Source organism: Mus caroli, unplaced genomic scaffold (genome assembly GCF_978045245.1).
Source record: "Mus caroli unplaced genomic scaffold, Mus_caroli_1 scaffold_2, whole genome shotgun sequence".
Classification (NCBI taxonomy): domain Eukaryota; kingdom Metazoa; phylum Chordata; class Mammalia; order Rodentia; family Muridae; genus Mus; species Mus caroli.
The window spans coordinates 367,020-392,685 of record NW_028227257.1 but is presented as its reverse complement, the minus strand read 5'-3'; the positions used below and the strand labels follow the sequence as shown (position 1 = coordinate 392,685).

General features: G+C 42.0%; 1 protein-coding gene across 2 annotated transcripts in view; it reads left to right on the top strand.

The window, feature by feature from the left end:
* Dnajc5 (DnaJ heat shock protein family (Hsp40) member C5) overlaps positions 1-25,666 on the top strand; it is a 30,359-nt gene extending 4,693 nt beyond the window's left edge. Inside the window, exons 2-6 of one of the 2 annotated variants that reach the window (XR_002377146.3) lie at positions 19,017-19,134; positions 19,998-20,211; positions 21,484-21,655; positions 21,740-21,814; positions 22,087-25,666. Coding sequence is in view for 1 of the 2 variants with exons in the window: in XM_021152876.3 (XP_021008535.1) it covers positions 19,028-19,134; positions 19,998-20,211; positions 21,484-21,655; positions 22,087-22,190 (597 nt within the window). In the remaining variant the exon portion in view is untranslated. The remainder of the gene's footprint in view (positions 1-19,016; positions 19,135-19,997; positions 20,212-21,483; positions 21,656-21,739; positions 21,815-22,086) is intronic. The other variant, XM_021152876.3, reaches the window with a different exon arrangement.

Here is a 25,666-nt window from a genome sequence, read left to right as displayed (position 1 = left end):
AGATCTTTGTAAGTTTGAGGCCAGTCTGGTCTACAAAGCAGGTTCCAGGACAGCCAGAGAGTACACAGCTGTTGTACAGAGAAGCTTTGTCTCAACAAAATAAAACAAATCCAAAAAAGAATAAGGCTAGGTTTGGGAGAGATCACTGAAAATTCTTCCATAAGTTTCCTCTCCACTAATTTGTATGTGTTCTTTTATTTCATTCCATAATCACTATATGTTTTTCACAAGTGACATTTAGTTTGCATCAGAGAACTTTATTTCTAGATATTTTGAACCCAACTAGTAGTTTTAGATTTTGTGAGATAGTATGAATTCCCAGTCGGTATTCCTTGAATTTGTGTAAGTGAAGCTTACTCATTATCACGAGTTGTTGGTGATTTTGTCAGTTTAGTTGCTAAATATTAACTTTGGTGCTTTATAAGATAAAATATGCAGACTTCTTTTATGTGTTCTAAGGAATGCTTGCCTATTGGCTATAAGGTTACAATCCTGGTGAGTCGAGAGTATGGAATGAGGATTTGCTCGGTGATGCTAGCAGGTGTGTCCCATTCTGGCTGTCTTGGGAAAGAAGTGTGGCCATCTTAGAGAAAGCTGCCTGAATGACTGTTCAGTTTCATCCAGATATGTTCCAGTGAAGAGCACAATCAGATATCCCGTGGTATTACAGATCTGAACTAACCCTAAGGGGCAGGTTCTGAGTCAGGGGCCTAGAGGTCTACGGCTGCAGGCTGCTCATCTGACTTCCTAAGTGAAGGTGAGGTGAGAGTGGGAACAGGAGTGACCTGAATTCTGTGGAGGAAAAAGGTGCTGCTGCCTGCCTTTATTTTCTCTTAATACAGGAAGGAGTCAACAGGCCTATTGAGTTTCTCTGTTAAATAGGATGCATTTTATTGTGATTTTTCTTTGACAAAGTCTGTTAGAATATATATGTTATTTTTTAATATAAGTTATCAAATTTTATTTCCTTTTGATATTTGGGCAAATGTAAGGGTAAACCTGTTCGATGCTATTTTGTCTTTAGTGCCTGATGTAGTAACTCTTTTGCCTTTTTTTCAGCCCAGCAGCACCCTGAGACTTGACTTGGGTGCACCTCATAAGGGGATACCTTTTAACCTTTAAAAAAGCCTTTCCTTAAAGCCTTTTAGTTCCTATTACAGCTTTGCCCTTCCTTCCAGCATAAGAAAGCTTCTGTAGAAACAAAAGACATGTCCTGAAGGTTGCATTTGGGTGAAATCTCTCTTAAGTGTCTAATTTATCTAGCAGGTGTCAGAAATGTATCACTTATGATTCATTATATTATTAGAACTAAGAGTTTGAGAAGCCAAATGTTTTGTACAAACCACTTTAGTAATTTTAGTTTATTATTTTGTGGTTTTGGATGTTATGTCTATGCCCTGCTTTGTGTGCCTGATGCCAGTGTAGGCCAGCAACAAGACTCCATACAACTGTGAGTCAACATGTAGGTCCTGGGAATCAAATCACTGTCCTCTGGAAGAGCAGCTAGTGCTCTTGACTGCTGAGCCATTTTTCCAGGCACCCTCAGCCCTCCCCCCCTCTTTTTTTTTAAAGATTTATTTATTATTATAAATAAGTACACTGTAGCTGTCCTCAAACACACCAGAAGAGGGCATCAGATATCATTTTGGATGGTTGTGAGCCACCATGTGGTTGCTGGGATTTGAACTCAGGACCTTTGGAAGAGCAGTCAGTGCTCTTAACTGCGGAGCCATCTCTCCAGCCCATCAAACCGCACTTTTTAAAAGCAATTTTAAAGCAGTTATTTGGGGCTGGAGAAATGGCTTCACAGTTAAGAGCACTGACTGCTCTTCCAAAGGTCCTGAGTTCAATTCCCAGCACCCACATGGCCGCTCACAACTTTCTGCAACTCCAATATATGGCATCTTCACACTGACATACATACAGGCAAAGCACCAGTGCACATAAAATAAAAATAAAGCACTTACCCATCAATAACTTTGCTTCCTTTTTGTGCTTTTTTTTCTTTATTTATATTTTTTGAGACAGGGTCTTGTTCTTTCCTAACCTGATTTTAAGCTTGCTATGTAGCCTGAGGAAGACTTTGAACTCTTCTTCTTGCCTTCACTTCCAGTAGGCATATCTGGATAAGTTTTAGAAATTCTTGTCCTGTCCGTTAATATGTTTTAATTTTTTTTGTATTAAGTCACCCTAAATGTGTTTTTTTTTTTTTTTTTTTTGTCTGCAAATGGGACAATCCTTTTCTGCTTTCTCAAACCTCTAAATTAGATTATTAGGTTATACGGCCAATCTAAGCAGCAACACACTCCTGTAATCTAAGGATTTAGGAGATTGAAGCACAAAAGATTGTGAGTTCAAAGCGAGGCTGGGCTGGATAGTGAACCTGACTAAAAAACACATTAGTAATACAATAGAGGACATGTATTGTGTAAAGTGCAGAGTTGAAACGGCCCTAACTATGATATTAGGGTCTGTTTCTCTTTCTCTTGGTCTTCTTGCTTGATGTGTTGGCTTTGCTTTCAAACTGGTAGCAAAATATTAGTCACATATTCAGCATCACATCATGACAGCAACCTCTATGGTGAAAAGAGCCACTTCCTCATTCTCAGACTCTTCAGGCTGATCATCCTTCCTCAAAGAACACAAGGATCATGGTTACTAAAGGCAGCTGTGTCTCTAGGAAACCTGCCTCGTCATGAATGATAACTCATGGAAGTTGCACCCATGGAGCTCCCTGCACAGCTTGCAGTCAACCCCTCACTAGATTGTTTTCAAAGTAAAAAACATGCAATCTTTTTCCCTTTTATTTCCTTCAGTCTTTGTTTTCAAAGTAAAAAGCATGCAATCTTTTTCCCTTTTATTTCCTTCAGTCTTTGTTTTCAAAGTAAAAAACATGCAATCTTTTTCCCTTTTATTTCCTTCAGTCTCTCCCACACCCATACCTTACTCCCTCGTGAATTTATGGCCTTTTTCTCTTTGTTACTGTTACACACACAAAATATATATATATAAATACAGCTTGCACAGTCTGTTCAGGATACTTGTTCCATATAGGATTTCAGGGCTGACCACTTAGTAGCAGATAACCACTTACAGGGCTCATCCCTGGGAAAGATGATTTCTCCCTGTCTCAACGTTCCTTAGTTATCTTAGTTTTTTGTCTGGGGATGGGCCCCATGCAATCTCCTCCTTCTTCTTGGTGGTGTTAAGGCAGCATTATTGTTGAGGTATCATGGGTGAAGAAGGTGGTTCCTCTGTCACTTCTAGGAGATAAACTCAACAGATTTTGTGTCTTCAGGTTCTTAGGATCTTTCCACTCCCTTTCCTCAGATGTTTCTTGTGTCTTAGGCACAGGAGTGGATTATAGGTGTATAAGCTGGGCTGGAAACCCCATCTTTAGTTAGTTCTTCTCTGTACTTTGAGCAGGTGTGAGTTTGTTGTTTGTTTTTATTTTCTCTAATGGTCTTGATACCCCTTTCTGAGACAGGGTCTGTTACACCCACACTGACTTTGCTTTCTCACTATTGCTGCCTGTTACTTCATGTCTGGGATTACAAGTGTGTCTTAGTTAGGTTTCTGTTGCTGTAAGAAGACAACATGACCAAGACAACTCTTAAAAAGGAAACCATTTAATTGGGGCTAGCTTACAATTTCAGAGGTTTAGTCCATTATCGTCATGGCAGGAAGCATGGCAGAATAATACATTTCTAAGTATCCTTTTGAAATTTTCTAAGGATCCACCTGAGGAATAAGTACACTGTAGCTGTCTTCAGATGCACCAGAAGAGGGCATCAGATCTCATTACAGATGGTTGTGAGCCACCATGTGGTTGCTGGGATTTGAACTCAGGACCTTCGAAAGAGCAGTCAGTACTTTTAACCACTGAGCCATCTCTCCAGCCCCAAAATTTTGATTTTTGAGACTGGATATGTGACACATGCCCACAACTCACCCATCCAAGAGGCCAAGGTGGAAGATTTGAGTGTTTGAGACCAGCTTGGACTATATAGTAAGGCCTAGATAGAAACATTTTGAGAAGTTCATCAAAAAACCCAAAAAACAAAATCCTAGAATTTAGAACATTTAAAGCAAATCACAAGTCACTGTGAATAATAGTCCTTGTTCATTTAATAACCAGTTGAAATCATTAAAGATTTGAGAAGTACATTTTAAAAATTGCCTCATTGAAAGCTGGGTGATGGTAGTGCACGCCTTTAATCCCAGCATTTGGGAGGCAGAGGCAGGTGGATTTCTGAGTTCAAGGCCAGCCTGGTCTACAAAGTGAGTTCTAGGACTATAGAGAGAACCCTGTCTTGGGGGGAAAAATTTGCCTTATTGTAAAATCATTTTAGATTGAATTTTGTATGTGTCAGTGTTTTGCCTACATGCATGTATGTGTTGATCCCCTTGAGCTTGGGTTACTGATCGTGACCCACCATATGGGTGCTAGAAACTGAACCATGGTTCTCTGCAAAAGCAATGCGTGCTCTTAACCTCTCAGCTCACTGAGTTTATCTCCTGTAGATAAATCTCCTGCAGCGTTGTCATTCATAGGCTATTGTTAATTATTTTTATATTCATTTTCTCTTTTCAAATTAAAAATACAGACATTTATTTGGAGACAAAATTACTTTTTCTTTAAGTAAATTGTATTTTATGTGTAAGGATGGGTGTTTTGCCTGTATCATATGTGTGCTTGGTTCCTTCAGAGTCCAGAAGAGGGCATCAGATCCCCTAGAGCTGTAGTTATCAGAGCTTGTGAGCTAGCTGCCTTGTGGTGCTGGGAATCAAACCTAGGTCTTCTGGAAGAACAATAAATGTTCTTAACTGCTGGGCCATCATCTCTCTAGCTCAAAAATTGCTTTCTTTAAACAATATAGTCTTGTAACCTCCTACTTTTCATTACATTACCTTTGGTAACTGGAAAGTGTGTCTTCACCTTCCTTTTGTATTTGAATGTGGAGCTTCCCTCACTGTTTCTTTGATGACCTAGTTGAAATCTTACCCTTTGACCTTTTAAGGAACGTTGTGTCCAGTGAACACAAGGAAGGCAGCTGTTACAAATGACTGACATATCATCAGTCTATCCTTTGGCAAATCTTTGAATCCCAACTGCTGGAAGCAGTTGTTTTCCTGTAGTAGTCAGTTGTCTTAGTTATTTTTAGTCTCTGAGCAGTAAAAAACTGGAGGCAAAATCTTTCTAGTTTGTTTTCCAATGCCTAAGAACTTGTTTGTACAGGTTTACCTTAGCCTCCCTCAACTTTAGATTTCCTTCCCCGTGCTAGAAAGGGAAAGGTTCAGTAGGAATCTCACTACATAACCAAGGATGGCTTAGAATTCTTGCTCTTCCTGCCTCAGCCTCCTAAGTATTAAGGTTACATGTATCAGTTTTCAAACTCAGCAGTGCAGAAATCCCTTTTGAAAAAGGCATATTCCTGAGGCCTCCAGCTATGTGCTATTTAATCTTGGATGCAGTTCAATTTAAAAAAAAAATCACTTAAGTAAACAAGCTCAAAACACAAATTTGTGTTGCTCGATTTAGAGAGGGAACTCACCCATGATCCTGTTTGCTTTTAGCCATGGACATAGTGCTTTTTGGTCAGTACCTTCACTTGGCTCTGGGACTGGGGGTTTGAGGACTTTCCTCCTGGACCCACTCCTGACACTAGACTATTGAAATGAAACCATAGACAAACTGGGTTGAGTAGATTTTGATCAAAGAGGTGATTATGAATGGGCAGCATTCTGAATCAGTAAAGTTCAGAGAGCTCTACCTGGCAACTTTGTAAGTGGTTACACAGAGACAGCTTAATTGGTTAAATCTCAATTACAGCATGTCTGTTTGGAATATGGAGTGTTGTAATGCCACTTTGAAATTTGGCACATCTCTTCAGTTTATCATGGTTTTTGTTGTTATACCTGATTCTAGGTTACATGCTGGATGGGATGTGATCACTTGGTTTCTGACAGTAGTTGCAAGCAATCAGGCATGTTCATTTGCTTCTTTGAAAAAAGAAAGTGGAATATACTGGGTAGCTAAGTATCCAACATGAGTTTCTCTGAAGATCCAGCCTCAGGCTAGGATAAGGGCAGAACTGATGTCACTTCAATACGTTTTATCTCAGAATGTAGTCCATTAAAACACTTTGTGTCATCTATGGTATTTTATGAATTCTTGTACACTCTTGCTTTTCATTACTGAAAGTGTGTCTTAACCTTTCTTTTATATTTAATGTGGCATTTCCAACATCCCAAAATGAATAAGATAAAGAAAGGCAGCATTTGATCATATATCTCAGAATTTTTAAAAAGATGTAGTAGTCTTATACTGTTCTAATAGAATTTTTAGTTTGTTATGTTGTTGTCATGGTTTGAATATGCTTGGTACTACTAGAAGGTGTGGCCTTGTTAGAATAGGTGTGTCGTGGGCTCTAAGACCCTCGCCCGAGATGCCTGGAAATCAGTCTTCCACTAGCAGCCTTTAGATGAAAGTGTAGAACTCTGAGCTCCTCTTGTACTATGCCTGCCTGGATGCTGCTATGTTCCCGCCTTAATGATAATGGATTGAAACTCTGAACCTGTAAGCTAGCACCAATGAAATGTTGTCCTTATAAGAGTTTCCTTGGTCATGGTGTCTGTTTACATCATCAAAACCCTAAGACAGAAGTTGGTACCAGGAGTGGGGTATTGCTCTAATAAGCCTGACCATGCTATTGTTTGGAACAGTGTGGATTTGGGGATTTTGGATTTGGAAAGCATTAGAATGTTTTAAATGGGGCTTGATGGGCTATTCTAGTAGGAATATGGAAGTCTTTGTTGCTGAAAGTAATTTGAACTGTGCAGACCTGGTTTAAGAGGTTTCAGAGGATAAGAATTTCAGTATTTGGCGTAGAAACTGTTGTGGTATTTTGGTGAAGAATGTGGCTGCTTTTTGCCCTTGTCTGAAGAGTCTACCTGAGACTAAGGTAAAGAGATTTATGCTAATTGCATTGACAGAGGATGTCTCAAAAAAGCCCATCGGGGACTTTGTTCTTTGGTTAAGTCTCATGAAGAGCATAGCAGTCTTAGAAAGGAAAAATGGAAAATATATTGCTAAGTATTAAAGGGGCACCAGGAAGTGAAATGGAGCTGAATCCTGTGTTCTAGGAGAGAGCAGATTAAGGGAGTGGGACTTTGGGGGAAGATCCTACCCAGCTAAATTTAGACCCAGGCTTGGTGGTATACACCTTTAATCCCAGGAGACAGGCATCCATATCTCTTTAGTTCAAGGTCAATCTACAGAGCAAGATCCAGGACAGCCAAGCTTAGGCAGTGAAGGAATTGGAAAACAGAAAGCTAGTGACAATGTAATAGAACAAGTGGGCCATGTTCCAGTTCCTACAAGCAGCAGAACTCAGCAGCTTTGGCCATGTGGTTCTGGCTTTAGAGTCCAGAATAGAAGGGATTATTGGGACAATTGATGCTGGTTAGTTGGAACTAAAAAAGTAGTGGTGATTAAGAAGAGACTAGAATCACCGAAGTGAAATCTGAGAGCAGAAAGAAGCTGTGTTCCAGAGATAGCCAAGGTTGCACCTCATGCTGCAGCTGTACTTAGTAGAGTAAGAGTCACCCAGTGGGTACTGGTTTTGAAGACATGAGGGGTCATGAAGAGCAGCTGAGGCTCAGCACTGTGAGAGGCCATGGGAGGCCATTGGTGAAGGTGCAGCTTCAGTTGTAGTTGATGGCCTAGGACTGAAGGTTCATGCAAAGGATTTGAGGCTTGGCACCATGAAGAGAGCCTCTGTCAGGCTATTGGTGTAGTGTAGTTGCAGTGGAAGATCCCAGTGTATTGGAGATGCCAGTGCCATGAGATGATCACCATGAACAGCAGCAGCAGTGGAGTGGAGTCAACCTGATCTTAGAGTCCTACAGAGGGCAGAGCTGGAGATGTGACATCAGCCCTTTGGAGGAGCCCAGAAGATCATGTGTGGATCCCAGACATTGAAACAAGAAGCTGTAATATTGAAGTTGCCTTGGAGACCCCAAGATTTTCTAAATGCCAAAGCTATAGGATATTTCCTGAGAATGCTGCTAACAGAGTGGAACCAGCCCAAGAAAGAAGTTTATTGCAGTCGACAAAGATGAAAAAGGAGTTGGAGATCTGAAAACTGCTTTGACATCAGACTCAGAGATGGAGAGTTTGGAGTTTGCCCAGCTGGTTTCCTGTCTTGATTCATGAATTACAATTAAGTTATTAGATGGATCTCAGAGGAGACTTTGAACTTCGGACTTTTAACATTGTTGATACTGCTATAGACTATAGGGTCTTTGGAAGTTGGACTAAATGTACTTTTTAAATTATGCTATGGCTAGATATGCCCCCCCCCATAGACTCATGTGTTTAAACAAGCCTATGGGGGTCAGGGAGTGAATTTCATGGTTTGAATATGCTTTGCCCAGGGAGTGGCACTATTTGGACATGTGGCCTTGTTGGAATAGGTGTGTCGCTGTGGGCATGGGCTTTAAGACCCTCATCCTAGATTCCTGGAAGTCAGTCTTCCACTAGCAACCTTCAGTTGAAAATGTTGAACTCTCAGCTCCTCCTGTACCGTGCCTGCCTGGATGCTGCTATGTTCCCGCCTTGATGATAATGGACTGAACCTCTAAACCTGTAAGCCAGCCCCAATTAAATGCTGTCCTTTTAAGATTGCCTTGGTCATGGTGTCTTTTGACAGCTGTAAAACCCTAAGACAATTGTCTTGTATTTTGATACAGAGCTTTGCTAAGTAGCCTAGGTTGGCATTGATCTTGGGACTCTACTCAGCCTTAGCATCCCTTCAGGTGCTGAGATTACAGTGTATACTACCACCCTAACAAACATAAGTATTTTTATAAGTGTATATGTTATTTGTAATTAAAGATTTGAATGTTGCATATCTTAGTTTTGTTTCCTGTTGCTGTGGTAAAATATCCTAGCAAGAACAACTTAAGGAAGAAGGGGTTTATTTAGCTCACAAGTCAAGGTTGTAGTCCACATTTTTCAGAAATCATGGTGGCAGGAACTTGAAGCTGCTAACCATGTGCACAGTCAAGAGCAGAGCGCATGGATTAACACATGCTTGTACTCAGCTCACTTTTTCTTTTGTATAGCCCAGACCCCATTCCCTTAGGGACTGATTGTTTTCTTCATACAGTCAGATAGGTTCCTGGTTGTTTTGTGACCAAGCAGAAAGGCTACCTCACACTGTAATTGGAAGCTGATTTTCAGATACTACAGCATGAATTTTAGATTTTAATCTGTGAAGGCCCGTAACCTAAAACTTTGGGATATGATTCACAGGGTTTGCCTCATAGTTGTTTTGCACCCCCTTATAGCCATGAGCTTTTCTATCCCCTCTCTTTTCCTGGAATACGGACTATGAGACTTAATTATTTATGAATAAATGCCTAGGCCATAAGTTTTGGCTTGTTCCCTGATTAGCATGTAACTCATATAGCCCATTTATCATATCCTGTCTGCCACATGGCTGGTTACCTCTCTTCAGTTTCATGTTTCCATCTCTTCCAAGTCCAGAGAAAAATCTCCTGCCCTTGAGTCTTCTGGAATATCATCTCTCTCTCTGCCGATGGTTTACCTTCTAATCCTGCTAAGCTCATTGGCCATCAGCTTTTTATTGACAGGTGATTCTTCCACAGAATACACAAGAGATTCTATATCTCCCCCTTTTGGTCAATAAAAGGCTCTTTCTCTAACATAAGAAACTATATTAATAAGAACAATTATAAAAACTATCAGGTAAGAATTACAGTCACAATGTCCAGTCCATTTGTTTGGCGACCTTGGAGAGAGACATTAGTTTGGTTATACCGTTCAAACTAACTTATAAAAGAAGCCTTACCTGCTTGATCAGAAAGCAGAAAATCATCTTTAGTTGATTCTGCATCCCATACATCTCAATGTTAATGCAGAAATGTGTATTACTTGTTAAAGTTTGTATGTTTACAGACACTAATGAAGTTAAAGCGGCCCTGACAAGATTAACCCTAAAGAATGCTGAGATATATTTATTCCAGTATCGTGCTTCATCCAACCTCAGACTACCTGAGTAGCTGTTTCATCAGAACTTGCTTCCAGCACAGCTCTAAAGCTGCTTAGTCCTTCTCTAGGGAAAAAATATATATCTATCATTTCTAGGAAAACCTTGCTTACAGTCAGTCCCTTTGAAATGACCCTTCTTACTACAATTAAAACATCTGGTGTTTTGGATTTTTTTTCAAAACCTTTTTTGATCAGGTCTAATGAAGTCATATCATATGAATGAGATCAAATATCAACTGTAATTCTAATCCAATGATCTCTCTTTTTTTTTTTTATTTGTGTATGTATTTATTATATGTAAGTACACTGTAGCTGCCTTCAGACACCCCAGAAGAGGGCATCAGATCCCATTACAGATGGTTGTGAGCCACCATGTGGCTGCTGGGAATTGAACTCAGGACCTTCAGAAGAGCAGTTGGTGCTCTTAACCACTGAGCCATCTCTCCAGCTCCTCCAATGATCTCTTGATGCTGATCTTTAATGACCTCATCGCCTTCTTGCATTCAATATTACCTTTTTTGTTTTGTTTTGTTTTGTTTTTTCGAGACAGGGTTTTTCTGTGTAGCCCTGGCTGTCCTGGAACTCACTTTGTAGACCAGGCTGACCTTGAACTCAGAAATCCACCTGCCTCTCCCTCCCAAGTGCTGGGATTAAAGATGTGCGCCTTCGTGCCCGGCTGGTGTTAGCATTTTTGAAAGCTAAAGATTCAGTGCTTTTCTTGGTTGTGGATATGATCCCCTTCTATCTATAGCTGAAGTCAGGCTTCATAAAAAGTCAGTGAATGTTTCTCTTGGACCTTGCATAATCCGAGTAAGCATTTCAAGTCCTTTTCCTGTTTCTTCACCCTGTCCCAAGCTGTCATGTGACATAGTGCCAAAGGCTGCTTCCCCATATATGACTTATGTGTACCTCAGGATATGTTCCTTCACCAAGTAGCTGATCTTGAGAAATATTGACTAACCTCTGACCCTGTGTCTCTGTTGTGTGTCCTTAGCCTCTTCTCTCCACCGTGAACTCCATTATAGTTGTGGACCAGGTTCTAACATTGCTCTTGTCATACCTGGGAATAATACTATTTTGAGTCACCTGAGAATTTAATACCTGTTTCAGAAGCAGTGGATACATTCTATAATTGGTGGCACCTTCTTTTAATTTTTTTCAAATCCAGGACATCTATGGAGTGCCACTCATATTCTTCTTTAGGGTGGCCACTATCTATTGGCACTTACAGACTAACTGATAAACTAAGGTTTGTTTTCTAACAACCTTTGGGTGGCTTTCCAGGTTTTTTTTTTTTTTTTAATTTATTTATTATATGTAAGTACACTGTAGCTGTCCTCAGACACTCCAGAAGAGGGAGTCAGATTTCGTTAGGAATAGTTGTGAGCCACCATGTGGTTGCTGGGATTTGAACTCCTGACCTTCAGAAGAGCAGTCGGGTGCTCTTACCCACTGAGCCATCTCTCCAGCCCCCGGGTTTTCATTATATGATGTTGCAGTAGACTCTGGCCCTATTCTGTCTCTTACCTTAGTTTATTTCCCATTTTTTTATTTACAGTTTTGTCTCATTTCTCTTAGGCCTGTCCCCATTTTTCATATTTCTCTTTTCCTTGTATCTCTACTATCTTAGTATTTTCCTTATTTTTATTTACAGATTTTTAAAATTTTCATTCTAAGGCCTGTCTCCACTTTTCATTTTCTTTTTCTTGTATCTCTGAAGCCCTTTTCTTTGAGAAGGCACAGAAAGCCACTATGATTAGGATTACCAATGTGGTAATAACCAGAATTTGTAATGTTTTTTATCTTAGGTGATTTATCTCTTTCTTTTTTTGTTTCTATCTTTCAGTCATTATTGTATATCCAGAAGCTCTGTTATTCTACTTTCCATCTTTATGTCTTATTTCTTTAAATTTGTCAATTTCAAATTATGTCTATGAATTTTTTGGTTTTTTGTTTTGTTTTGGTTTTGGTTTTTTGTTTTTTTTTTTTTGAGACAGGGTATCTCTGTGTAACCCTGGCTGTCCCGGAACTCACTCTGTAGACCAGGTTGGCCTCAAACTCAGAAATCCGCCTGCCTCTGCCTCCCGAGTGCCGGGATTAAAGGCGTGCACCACCACGTCCGGCATGTCTATGAATTTTTATACTCAGTCTCTTACCCTTTTTAGCATTAAAGTGTAATTTTAAACATTTTTTTATCTGATCCAAAGTTTGTCTGTGCTTGGATTTCTTTGTGTGTTCTCTCAATCAGTGTCTGGCTTCTACTTCCCATCCTGTGACTAGCCCCACCCCTGCCCTTTCTCTCACCAGGAAGAGGCATTTCCACCCATTTCTATAGCTGGCCCTTTACTACAGCTCCTCATAAACCATAGCATTCTTTTGTTGCTGTTTCATAGCAGAACAGTTTGCTGCTACCGTTTCGGATTGTAACGTAAATACCTGTTTTCTGACAGTCTCAGGTGAGCCCAAAGTGCTGACTCCCAAAAAGTTGGGACCCACAGGTTGAGAACTGCTATTTTAGAGGGATTTCTTGAAGAAAAACTAGGGGGAAGGGCATCATTGATAAATTTAAGAAAGTTTAAGAATTTCTCTTTTCAGGCTAAAGAGATTTGAGTTCAATTCCCAGCAACCACATGGTTGGTGGCTCACAACCATCTGTAATGGGATCTGATGCCCTCTTCTGGTGTGTCTGAAAACAGCAACAGTGCACTTATATATACATAAAGTAATTTTTTTTTTTTTTTTGGTTTTTCGAGACAGGGTTTCTCTGTGTAGCCATGGCTGTCCTGGAACTCACTCTGTAGACCAGGCTGGCCTCGAACTCAGAAATCCAGGTGCCTCCGCCTCCCAAGGAGTGCATCACCATGCCCGGCTTTTTTTTTTTTTTTTTTTTTTTTTTTTTTTTTTTTTTTTTTTTTTTTTTAGAATTTCTCTTTTCTTTCTTCCTTTTTTTTTTTTTTTTGTTTGTTTTTAATGGTTGTGCTTTCTCCTTCCCTTCCTTCTACAGGGTAGCACTGTATATCCCTGGCTAGCCTGGAACTCATAAAGATATTCTGCTTCTGCCTCTCCAGTGCTGGGATTATAAAGGTTTGAGACACAGTGCCTTGCTTAATTAATTAATTAAAATAGGATTTATAATATAGCTGTTGTATAGCAATGTGGCTGTGATTAATGTTGCTGTATCATATCATTGAAATGATAAAGATGGTAAGTCTGGCCAGGCGTGGTGGCGCACGCCTTTAATCCCAGCACTCGGGAGGCAGAGGCAGGCGGATTTCTGAGTTCGAGGCCAGCCTGGTCTACAAAGTGAGTGCCAGGACAGCCAGAGCTACACAGAGAAACCCTGTCTCGAAAAACCAAAAAAAAAAAAAAAAAAAAAAAAAAAAAAAAAAAAAAAAAAAAAGATGGTAAGTCTGCTATTTTATCTTGGAATTTAGATTTTGAAATTAAGGAGGTGCCTTGATGCACACCTGTGAGGGATTATTTAGCTTCTGGGCATGCCTGTGAGAGATTATACTGATTAGTTTACTGGAGTGAATGCCATTTTCTAGGTGGGGATCCTATCTTCTACTTTAAACAGGAGAAAGTGAGCTGAGCATAGATACTCAAGTCTCCCTACTTGTCTGCATTTGTAGTATGAATAGCTGCCTCGGGCACCTACTGCTGTGACTTTCCTGAAATGATGGACTGTAGCTATGAGCTATCAGTTCTAATAAACCTTCATCCATAAAAATCTGCAGTTTCTTATCTGTGTATCCCTGGCTGGCTTGATGTCGCTGCCCTGGACCACTATTTTCTTTTTTTTTTCTTTCTTTTTTTGGAGTTTTTTGTTTTTGTTTTTGTTTTGTTTGTTTGTTTGTTTGTTTTTTGAGTTTTTTCCGAGACAAGGTTTCTTTGTGTAGCCCTGTCTGTCCTGGAACTCACTCTGTAGACCAGGCTGGCCTGGAACTCAGAAATCCGCCTGCCTCTGCCTCCCAAGTGCTGGTATTAAAGGTGTGTGCCACCACTGCCCGGCTTGGACCACTATTTTCTTTTTTCTTTTTCTTTTTTTTTAAGATTTATTTATTTATTATATGTAAGTACACTGTAGCTGTCTTCAGACACTCCAGAAGAGGACGCCAGATCTCGTTACGGATGGTTGTGAGCCACCATGTGGTTGCTGGGATTTGAACTCTAGACCTTTGGAAGAGCAGTCGGGTGCTCTTACCCACTGAGCCATCTCACCAGCCCTGGACCACTATTTTCAACCAAGTTTTGTTGGCCTTATTTTCTCTTGGACTCTGGTTATGTTAATAAACTCCGGTTGGGTTTTCTGGTTTTCTCATTGGGCACCAAGGCTTTGCCATCATTTATTTTACATTACATTTTGTTTTGAGACGAAGTTTATGCCTCACCCAGGCCCATAGTCCTGCTTTTGCATTGGTCTTAGGCTCAGGTTTTATAGTCATGCAGCACTATGCCCTGCTTCAGTTTAACATCGTTCTTCCTTTCTGTTCCTCACACTGAATCTGCTCGCTCTGTGGCCTGCATCCTACTGGGAAGCGAAGTCTGATGAGTTTTTTATGTCTAACTTGTATTTGTAGCATTTCCATGTAGTTTTTTTTTTTTTTTTTTACATTGTAGTTTTTGTTGTTGAGAATTTTCACTCACCATGAGTATAGTATCCTTACATCAGTCCCATTTCTGTAATGATTTATGGTATTAAAACTTTGACGCTGTGAAGTGTGGCTTCCTGCTGCTTTGGGTGAGTCGGCTCTTGCCAGCTCCTGCTTCCTGGAGCAGGTCAGCTGTTTTACTCTCAGTCTGTTGTGTCTTCTGCTCTTGTTTCTTTCCTCAGTTTCTTGAAGGACTTCCTCAAATGCTGGTTTTATATGGGACAAACCAAGTACTTTTCTCCAACTCCCACCGTTGCCTGACACTTGGTTAGCAATAGAATTCTAGGTTCAATTTTTTCCCCTCAGAATTTAGGACCTACTAAAGAGCAGTGATGTGCCAAGGCCCAGGAGCTGTTAATAACTACAGTGCCACCATCTGGGAAATGAGAGAATGTGTAGTTATATAAGGTCAAGTCCAGTCAAAGAATCTACGTACCATTTTAGGCGATCACATAAAAAAGCTGATAAATGTTTATAATTACTACTCATGAACTCAGAAGCATGCACAAATGCACATACATAAATAAAAGGTGATAAATCTATTCAAACTAGATGTAGAGGTGGATACTTTTAACCTGGTACATGGGGAAGTGGAAGAAATTGATCTAAAAAGCAAGTTTAGGCCATCCAGGTTATGTAGTGAGGCCCTGTTTGTTTTTGGTTTGTTTTTCTTTTCTTTTTTTAAGATAGGGTTTTTCTGTGTGGACCAGTCTGGCCTCAAACTCAGAAATCCGCCTGCCTCTGCCTCCCAAGCATTGAGATTAAAGGTGTGCGCCACCATGCCCGGCTGTATTTTCTTATAGTAGAAGTATATGCACACACACTTGGCAGAAACATACAGAGACCAAAGGTTGATGTTGGGATGTCTGGGAATTAGTCTCTTATTAGATATGCTGTTTGGCTAGACTGGCTGCTGGGTTGTGTACTGCTGAGATCCTTTTTATATGGTTGCTGAAGATCTCATGTTGTACAGCAAACACTACTCACTGAGCCGTCTCTCTAGGCCTTCTAGTAGTTTCTTAATTATAGACCTTATTATGTCTGATTTATTTTGAGTTGTTTTTTTATATATGGTGAGAAACTGGATTTGAGGATTTTGAAAATAGGGATTCTTCTATATATTGGCATCCAGTTTTCCTAGCACAGTTTTCTGAAAACTGCTGTCCTTCTGGTATGTTTTTTACAGCTTCGGTGGTTAAACTTCATTGACAGTTTTCTGGATTTATTATCACAGTGGAAACATACTCTGGGTATATCTTTGAGGGTGTTTGCTGAAAGGTTTAATTTACAGAAGGGAAGGTATACCTAAATGTAGTTAAGCACCATCCCATAGGCTGGGATCTCAGGCTGAAAGAGATCAGCGTTTATTGTCTGCTTCCTCACTATGTGTGACTAGCCACCTCATGCTCCACTGCCATGCCTTCCTGGTCATAGTAGTGTATCCCCTGAAACTAAACCAAAATAAACTTTTCTTTTGTCAAAGTCAGTGTGATGTATAGATTTATTTCTATCCCCTATTTGTTGGTGGTCTCTGTATTGATTTTTATATAGGCCAGTATATTGCTATTTTGGTTACCCTAGCTTTGTGCGTTTTGGTTTGGTTTTTTTTGAGACAGTGTTTCTCTTTATAGACCAAGCTGGCCTTGAACTGAGGGATCCTCCTGGTTGTTGTGCATCTCCGTCACCTGACTTGTAGTTTGTCTTATTAGACAATGTGATATCTGTAGGTTTGATCTTTCTATTCAGGTTGCTTTGACAACTCAGGGTCTTCTGTGATTCTGTGTGAATTTAGAATTGCTTTTTTTCTACGATGACTGCTTTTGAGATTGCAATGGGGGCTGGCGAGATGGCTCAGTGGGTAAGAGCACCCGACTGCTCTTCCGAAGGTCTAGAGATCAAATCCCAGCAAACCACATGGTGGCTCACAACCACCTGAAATGAGGTCTGACGCCCTCTTCCAGTGCATCTGAGGACAGCTACAGAGATTGCAATGTTTCCAGTCAATGAACTTAAGACATTTTTCCATGTTTGCATATAATATATTCTCTTTAGTTTCTTTCATCTGTGGTTTTTTTGTTTGGTTTTTTTTTTTTTTTTTTTGCTCCCACCAAGGGATTGAACCCAAGGCTTTGTTGTACTAGGGTTTTTTTTAACTTCCTTACCAAGTTTGTTATTAATATATAAAAATGCTACTGACTTTTTTATTAATGTAGATTTTTGTGTCTGATTTTTATGTTTCTGTATATAAAATTATGAGGTAGCCAGTAGTGGCACATGCCTTCAATCCCAGCACTCAGGCAGATCTCTCAGTTCAAGGCCAGTTTGGTCTACAGAGTGAGTTCCAGGATAGCTAGGGATACAGAGAGAGACCCTGTCTTGAAAATAAACAAACACCCAGTAGTAATGATTTAAAAATAAAATTATTTTGAAACCAGCTGGATGGCTCAGTGAGCAAAGACATTTGCCAAAGCCTGATGACCATCTTGATTTTGATTTTTAGGATCTACATGGAAGAGGGAAAGTATTTAAATCATATCTGCAAACAGGGACAACATTGAATTTCCTCTTCTGTTTTATAAGCTTGCTTTCTTCCACCTGTCTAGTTGCTCTGGATAACAGTGTTGAGTAGGAATGAACCATATGTGGTTGTTGTTTAGTTTTGATTGGTTGGTTTTTGCAGCACTAGAGATTGAACACGTGCTAGGCTAATAATAGTCTGCCATTAAGCTAAATCCACTACTTTTATTTATGTACATATCTCTGTGTAAATATGTGGGGTGGGGGTGGGTGTGTGTCCTGAGAGGCCACCTGGAGTTAGGCAGCTATTAGCTACGCAATATGGATGGTAGGAATTGTACATGGGTTCTCTGGAAGAATAGTAAACATTCTTTAACCACTGAGCCATCTTCCTTTAAATATTATTTATTTATCTATCTATTTATTTAAGCTAGGTGGTGGTGGCACATGTCTTTAATCCCAACACTTAGAAGGCAGAGATAAGCAGGTGGATCTCTTGAGTCTGAGGCCAACCTGGTCTCCAAAGGCAGTCTAGCACTACAAGGACTGCACAGGGGAACCCTGTTTCAAAATAAAACAGAGTGAATGAATGCATGCATGTATTAATGTTTGCTTTTTGTTTGCTTGTCTTGGGTGAGGAGTGCAGATGAAATGATTCATAATGATATTCTGCTGTACTCATAGATTAGTGCCTTGTCCAGTCATTATCAGACAGAGCGAGCGCAGAGACCCACATTATGCAATGAGAGAGTCTGGATTGGAGGTCTCCATTGGGTCCTTTCTTCAGAGATGAAGCATCCCTGAGGAAGAGAGGGAGTAAAGACTGTAGGAGTCAGAGGGGTTGGAATACACCAAGAGAACATGGTGGACTGAATCAGCTAAGTAGAGCTCACATAGGCTCACAGACTGAAATAGCAAGCACAGGGCCTGAATGGGTCTGCACCAGGTTATAGCTGTTAGCTTGGTTTCAGAGATTACAGGTAGTCTCAGTTTGGTGCCTCAGAAAAAATACTTTGAAGGTTACACATAAGGGGTTATACTAAAAGATGGATAAAGTTGGGGCTGGAGAAAAGGCTCAGTAGTTGTTTATACTGTTGTTGCAGAGAGGACCGAAGTTGCATTCATGGCATCCATGTGTAACACCAGCTAAAATAAGTGCTTAGTGAAAATAAAAATGCCCAGGTAACTTTTAAACACGTATTCTGGGTTTCAGGGTTTTCTTGGCAGCTGCTGAAGGTCTTCTGAAAAGCTCATGAAATATTTTCATCATGACTGATTTGGAGTTTTGTTGTTGTTGTTGTCCATATTTTATTATTTCCTTCCGTTTCTATAAGTGTGGGTTTTCTAAAACAGGACTTTTGGGGGAAGGAATGTGGGTGAGTGTAGTTAGTCTCTAACTTCGGATCCCTTGGCCTCAGCCTTCCACAGAGCTGGGATTATGGGCATATACCCCACATCCAGCACAATCTTTTGCTTTTTTCCCTTTAAACTTTAACACATCTTTAGTTTTCTGAACCATTTAAATAGTTGCAACATTTCATGCGTATTATAGATACCAGCACCCACATATTTACTTGTGGAATGGGAAAGGAACATAAACCACAGCTCATTTGAGCTCAGAGGATAACTTTTAGGTTTTTGTTCTCTTCTACCAGATGAGTTCTGGGAGTCAAGTTTAACTTGTCTGGCATGACAGCAGTGCCCTTATCACGTCTCACAGACCCAGGTTTTATCATTTTCTCCATATTTTCCTTTATCTTCTCTTGTAGACTAACCTAACATGGCCGACCAGAGGCAGCGCTCACTCTCTACTTCCGGGGAATCATTATACCATGTTCTTGGACTGGACAAGAATGCAACCTCAGATGACATTAAAAAGTCCTATCGGTAAGCAGGCATGTTAACCTGTAAGAACAGAGATCCTCATCTGGCTTCTTGTATAATTTAACAAGAACCTTGGCATACCTTTTTCATAACAGTCTCTTTAACAGTTGCATTTTATCCTCATGTTCATAGTTTAATCCTCAGACTTGGGATGCAGAGACAGAAGGATATCTGTGAGTGAGGCCAGCCTGGTCTATGTAGTGAATTCTAGAATAGCCAGGATTATGTAGACAGACCCTTTCTCAACAAAAAAAGTTACACTGATCTTCTCTAGCACCAAAAAGTAAACACACTTAAAAGATATTGCCAACTCTCCCCAGACCATCACAGGATCAAGGTTTGAACCCTGGGCATAGACAGCCTTTAAAGTGCTAAAAGCTATATTTTAAAACAGTGATGGGATTTTTTTTTTTTTTTTAAATCTTGTCATTGCTGTTTGACTGGACTTGAAGAGTGTTTCTCTGAGGTGTAGTATGATATAGTTACCCAGAAAGGGTATTTTCACATCAGATAGTCTTGGGGTCTGTTACTTGTATTGTTCTAAATTATCAATATTATACTTTTCTCTGCCATCACCTTATTCTTCAAATGTGCAATTAGTATGCCAGGACACTGGGGGTTGGCAAGAGTGAGTGCTATAAGCTGTGCTCTACCTTTCTTAGTACCCAGGACTCACCTTTGTGGGTATTTCCTGGTAGAAAGGATTATCCTAAAGCAATTAGAGACTTCTTTTGACTCAGATGAGCCAGATCTCTGGAAAGTTGACAAATGAGATGTTAACCGGTAAGTATCTCTTCCCCTGGACTCTGGTGGACAAATGAGAAATGTAAGACCAAGGTATAGCCAGGAAATGGTTTTGGTTACAGGAAGCTGGCCCTGAAGTATCACCCTGACAAGAACCCTGATAACCCAGAGGCTGCAGACAAGTTTAAGGAGATTAACAACGCACACGCCATCCTGACAGACGCCACGAAAAGAAACATTTATGACAAGTATGGCTCGCTGGGGCTCTATGTGGCAGAGCAGTTTGGGGAGGAGAACGTCAACACCTACTTCGTACTCTCCAGCTGGTGGGCCAAGGTGAGCTGCCACACTGGAGGCATTGAGAATTCTAGTTCATAATAGGACTACAGATGTTGAAAGACCTGTTCCTTCAGTCCTTTGATGTGCTTTCTGGCCTGGGGCTGTCTTCCGTGCTCTTCCGCTGTTGTACTGGCCTCTTCATGGTGAGCACAGTACACAGCATACATGGAGCACAACCGTTTACATCAACGTGATAGCCTCTGATGCATGGTACCAACCTACTGAAAAGATTGAGATATGTGTGCGCAGGCTTTTAGTTAGCATGGGAGACTTAAAATCTTAAAGGGTTGGGGATGGGTTCGGTCCTCAGCTCTGGGGGCGAAAAAAATCTTACTTTAGCCAGGTGTGGTGGCGCATGCCTTTAATCCCAGCACTCAGGAGGCAGAGGCAGGTGGATTTCTGAGTTCGAGGCCAGCCAGGGCTACACAGAGAAACCCTGTCTCAAGAAGAAAAAAAAAGTCTTACTTTAGAAACTCTTGACTTAACACCATTTGTTTATTTAATAGCTGTTTTTGCTCCCCTCATCTGTCAGCCTTATACAAAGTCAGAGTAAATTATCCTGTAGTTCTTAGGTATAGGTAGCCTGATTTTGTGATTTTAGGTTTTTACTGATTAGTCTTCAATCTTTATAGTTTTAGAGTCCATTAGAGATATTTATAAGTGGAAACTGAAGAAGAGAACCATGCCATTTGAGTTTGGTGTGGAGGGTCGCTGCACTGGGAGTGGGGCTTCAGAGAAAGTAAGGAAGTCGAAAGTACCATGCTTTGGACTTCAAAACAGAAAGCATGCTTAGATTCTAGCTGACATTTGAATACAAAAGAACTAGAAGAGAAAAGGGGAAGTCACACTTCTGTTTCTAGGGAGGAGAGCCTCATGGCTTGTGTTCAATCCCATCTTTAGAAATTACTTTTTTTTTTTTTTTTTTTTTTGGTTTTTCGAGACAGGGTTTCTCTGTGTAGCTCTGGCTGTCCTGGAACTCACTTTGTAGACCAGGCTGGCCTCAAACTCAGAAATCCACCTGCCTCTGCCTCCCGAGTGCTGGGATTAAAGGCGTGCGCCACCACGCCCGGCAGAAATTACTTTTTATTACTTCTGCTTCTCCTGTTTTCACCCTGCAAGTTTTCTCATCTACAGCCTTTTCCTGAAAGATAACCTTAGCATTAGTTGTATACACTGCAGCTCTTGACCTATCTTCTCCAGGGAGGGTCTTGTGGTATGGCTTGTGGGCCCTTGAGGCCCCATAGTGCCAGTCAGTATTCTCTCTCCCAGGCGCTGTTTGTTGTTTGTGGCCTCCTCACCTGCTGCTACTGCTGCTGCTGTTTGTGCTGTTGCTTTAACTGCTGCTGTGGGAAATGCAAGCCCAAAGCACCTGAGGGTGAGGAGACAGAATTCTACGTATCCCCTGAAGACTTGGAGGCACAGCTGCAGTCTGATGAAAGGGGTGAGTGTGCAGCCCAGGGCCTTGTGAGTGTGTGGGGTGGAGCCAGCACTGGCCCTGAACGGTGTCAACTGTCTTGTCAAACAGGAGGGCACTGACACTGTGCCGAGAGTGTTTGTGGTGGCATCTGGGACTGTTGAGGTGTGAACGTGGACACTTGAGGTAAAGCAGGTGCAGGGAGCTGTTCCTGCCCATGAACTGGTAGCCGTAGATCTGAGGGACCGAAGGTGGGGTGGGAGGCAGGCAGGTGGGGAGGGCCGGGGGCTGGTATTACCTGAGACCACTGAGGAAAGTGTGTTGGGTGGAGGTCAGCAAGTAGCCTCTCCCCTGAGTGTCTGTCCAGGTGGCTGAATGATGTGATGCAAGGACCATGTCGATGGGTACACAATACTGCTGCTGCCCTTGTGCGATGAGGTTGTCTGCTTACTTTTCAGAGGCTACAGACACACCGATCGTCATACAGCCAGCATCCGCCACAGAGACCACCCAGCTGACAGCTGACTCCCACCCCAGCTATCACACCGACGGGTTCAACTAAATTCAGGAGAGGCTGTGATTAGAGGATGAATCAGCATCTGGCCACTGCAACCTTAGAATCATGAACTGTAGTCACTGAGATGGGAAGGCAGCCGTCAACCTGACCTGCTGTCAGGGCCACTCCCACCTCCTCTAAGTCCACCCATCTGTCAATCCTTGATACATGAAGTGCGTAGCATGCAGTATTTAAAGCAGTGTAGCTACGGTCTTCTTCTGTTTTATCCTTTTTTTAATAGCATGTATGGGTTATGTTCAATGTCTGTGTTGTGGACGTGCTGCAGCTGGGCTGAATTAACTGGATGGTAGTGCTTTTTTGGGTTTTCAGCCAAGTGGGTCCAGTGAAGGTTCAGCTGTCTCCTTGTGCTTACAGGAGTCAGGTAAGCACCTGGAGCTACATCTCCTTGTTGGCCTCTGTGTCCTGTGATATGGTCTAGTCCATGGCTCTGATCTCATCCTCAAGGCTGCAGACAGGGCTCTGATTTCACCTGCAAAGGAGGGAACTGGGCCCCGTCTTCCAGGCACCACCAGCATCAGTCGTTTGCACGGTGTTCGTGTTGGGAAGCTTTCATAGGGTCTCTGCATCATCTCACTCGGCCTCGTGACAGTTTTCCTGTTAGATCTGCTATGGAGAGTGCAGGTATGCCCCTTCTGAAAGTGGGAGCACACTCTATGTAATGTCACTATCTTGGGTCTCCTGGCCTTGTGGACTGAAATCCTATCATTGGAGGCATGTCTCTTGCTGGTGTGTGGGAAATCATTTGTCTCTGTTCTGCACCTTTCCAGGTCAAAAGCTGGATTGACGGGGCCACAGCCTCCTTCCCTCATTCCTGGGTCATCTTCCACATTCCTTCAAGCCAACCTTTTAATCTTTTTTGGACTTTTAAGAACCACAAATGGCAGCACCTGCCACTTAGTCATAGTCAGAAAGTCTCTTGAGTCCAGTTGTGGGTGGCATGCAGCTGCTTATGCAGAGTCTGAGTGCCCAGGCTCCAGAACCTCCTCCCTGTGCTTGCCAGTGCCCCATCCCCTGCTTGCCTTCGCTTCCACCTGTCACCATCAATGCCTCTGGCAGCTGGAGTGTTGGGTTCCTGGAGCAGGTGGCTGGACCCTGGTGCTCCTGGCTCAGAAGGGTTGGCTTCTAGGGAAGCTATGGTAGTAGTCACTCAACCTGGGAGGCCAGCTCCCGGCCACAGGATTCCTTTGTGAACCTCTCTCCAGTCAGTATTCCAGTCTTGGTTCTAGGGTACCATGGTGGGTGGAGTTGAAAAATGTGGTTACCAGTGATTTGGGGCCATCCTACCCTTTTACAGTTAGCTAGATAGTTGTATCAGACTTCAATGAGCCAGGCTCCTCCAGAACCTTCCCGTTGGCTGCTGCTGCCCATCTGCATTCCCAGAACAGATGAAGAAGGAGAAGGCTCATGTGGTGGCTCAGTGGCCCAGACAAACCATCACGTGTTTCTGAAGCCCACCCCGTCCACCTCCTGGCCCCAGCTCACCAGGGCCTTCAGGACCAGATCAGGTTGTCAGGAAGTTACAAGAAGAGGCAGCACTGTGAGGACAAACATGGCAGTGATGGAGGGAACCCATCCAGGTCCTGGGAGACACTGATGCCAGGGTTCCCAGTTGACCCTACAACAGAACTACATGAGCCAAGATCCTCCCATGGATTTGTTAGTTTCGTTCTTTAAAGGATTTTAGGGATATCCACTAACATAGTCAGTTAAAAGTAGTCTGTAAACATCAGACCTGTGTCTAGATGTAGTGGGGCACGCCTATAGCCCCAGCACTAGGGAGGCTGAGGTAGGAGGAGCTTGAGTTGTAGGCCAGTCTGGGCTTACACAGTAAGACTGTGACTCAAATAAAACAACCTAAAAGAAGAATGAGAAATCCATTACTTGGCCCATATTTGGAACAAAGGAAAAAGAAGTCACTGGTCAACCTGGGGTGCTGGACCCCTTTTTCTACAGTGACCAGGAACCAGGTCCAGACTTGTAGATGATCAGTTGCAGTCTGGTGGCACATCCCTCCTGCATGTAGCTCTGTGGCCCTTTCCCTCACATCCTAGCGAGCTAGGTCCTGAACTGGGACTTGTGGTGCTGTCAGGGTGAGAGCACAGAAGTTTTGAACCTAGTGTCTTTTGGAATTCGTAAAGCTAAGTAAATCATGTTGAACTTGAAACCCTCCATATGTAGAACAGTTTCAAAGTGATAATAGTGATTGCCACGGCCAGTAAGTTCCCTAACCTGTCCCTGTGCAGACTCCCTTGCAGGGTTTTACTATGCTGATCTAAGGTCTCCTTGATTTCATTTGCCCTAAGCTAAGAACTGGTGAGTCTCAGGATCAGTCTGACTGTTCTTGTCCAAATATAAATATTAAATAGATACACACACTCCCCTAACTCCTATACTGGCAGGCAATGTAGATGGTACTGTGGTGTGTTGCCAAGAGAGTGCTGGAATCTGTGCATGGAAGTTCATCCTGTGCAGTGGGTACCACTTCTGACCTACAGAAAGTAGTCAGGAGAGACCCTGGGGGACCCATCTACCAAGGCTGCTGGAGTGTAGATTTCTGTTTGTGCCCAGTGATGTCTTTCCTTGTCTTCCTTTTGACTGTATTTTAAGATTACTTTAGATGATTCTGTGCAATGTTTATGACCTTTCCTACCCTTCTAATGTTCAGTTAACACAGCCAGTATCCAATGGGGAAAAACCAGGCTGGGTGATGGTGGCAGATGCCTTCAGTCCCAGCACTTGGGAAGCAGAGGCAGGTGGCTCACTGAGCCTGGTCTACAGAACTAGTTCCAGGACAGCCAGGACTACACACAAAGAAATCCTGTCTTAAGAAAAAAACAAAAGAAAGAAACCAGTGCTTACTGTGGTTAGGCAACTTTTTTCCCAAGTTACTTGCTGGATTTGTTCCTGATTCATAAAGCCAGTCTCTTCAGATGTCAAGATTTAATATCAGTCAGTACCCATTGTCCTGCTGACCCATGGTGTCTGTTACAGGTGAGCCTTGTTAAAGGAGGTGCCAGTGCTGCAGCTGGTCGTCTCCAGAGAGAGTGACATAATCATTCAAGCTGCCCCTGGAGGGTGTGGGTGCTGTAGTACAGAGAACCGGTGGGCCGCGAGCATCCTACTTTGGCCTTCAGTGCACCTTTTATTGAGGGACAGTTGTGAACAGTGTAAACCCGTGACTGATCTTATTCTTTTTCCAGTATTTTGAGCTGTGAACCCATGTGTCCCAGCACTGGCTTGTTCCTTTTTAGTTTGATTGAATTATCCTCCTATGGAAGTGGCAAAATCTATGTCTTTACTGTCCTTACAAGCACAGTGTGTGTTACCACATGCTGTGAGTGTGGGTTGTGGTGTGTGTCAGTGTGTGTACATATGTGTATATGTATATATCACACAGCAGGCCTGTCATGCCTCTGTTTGGTGGCAAAGCAACAAGTACAATAAAAGTCAGCTCCAAAACA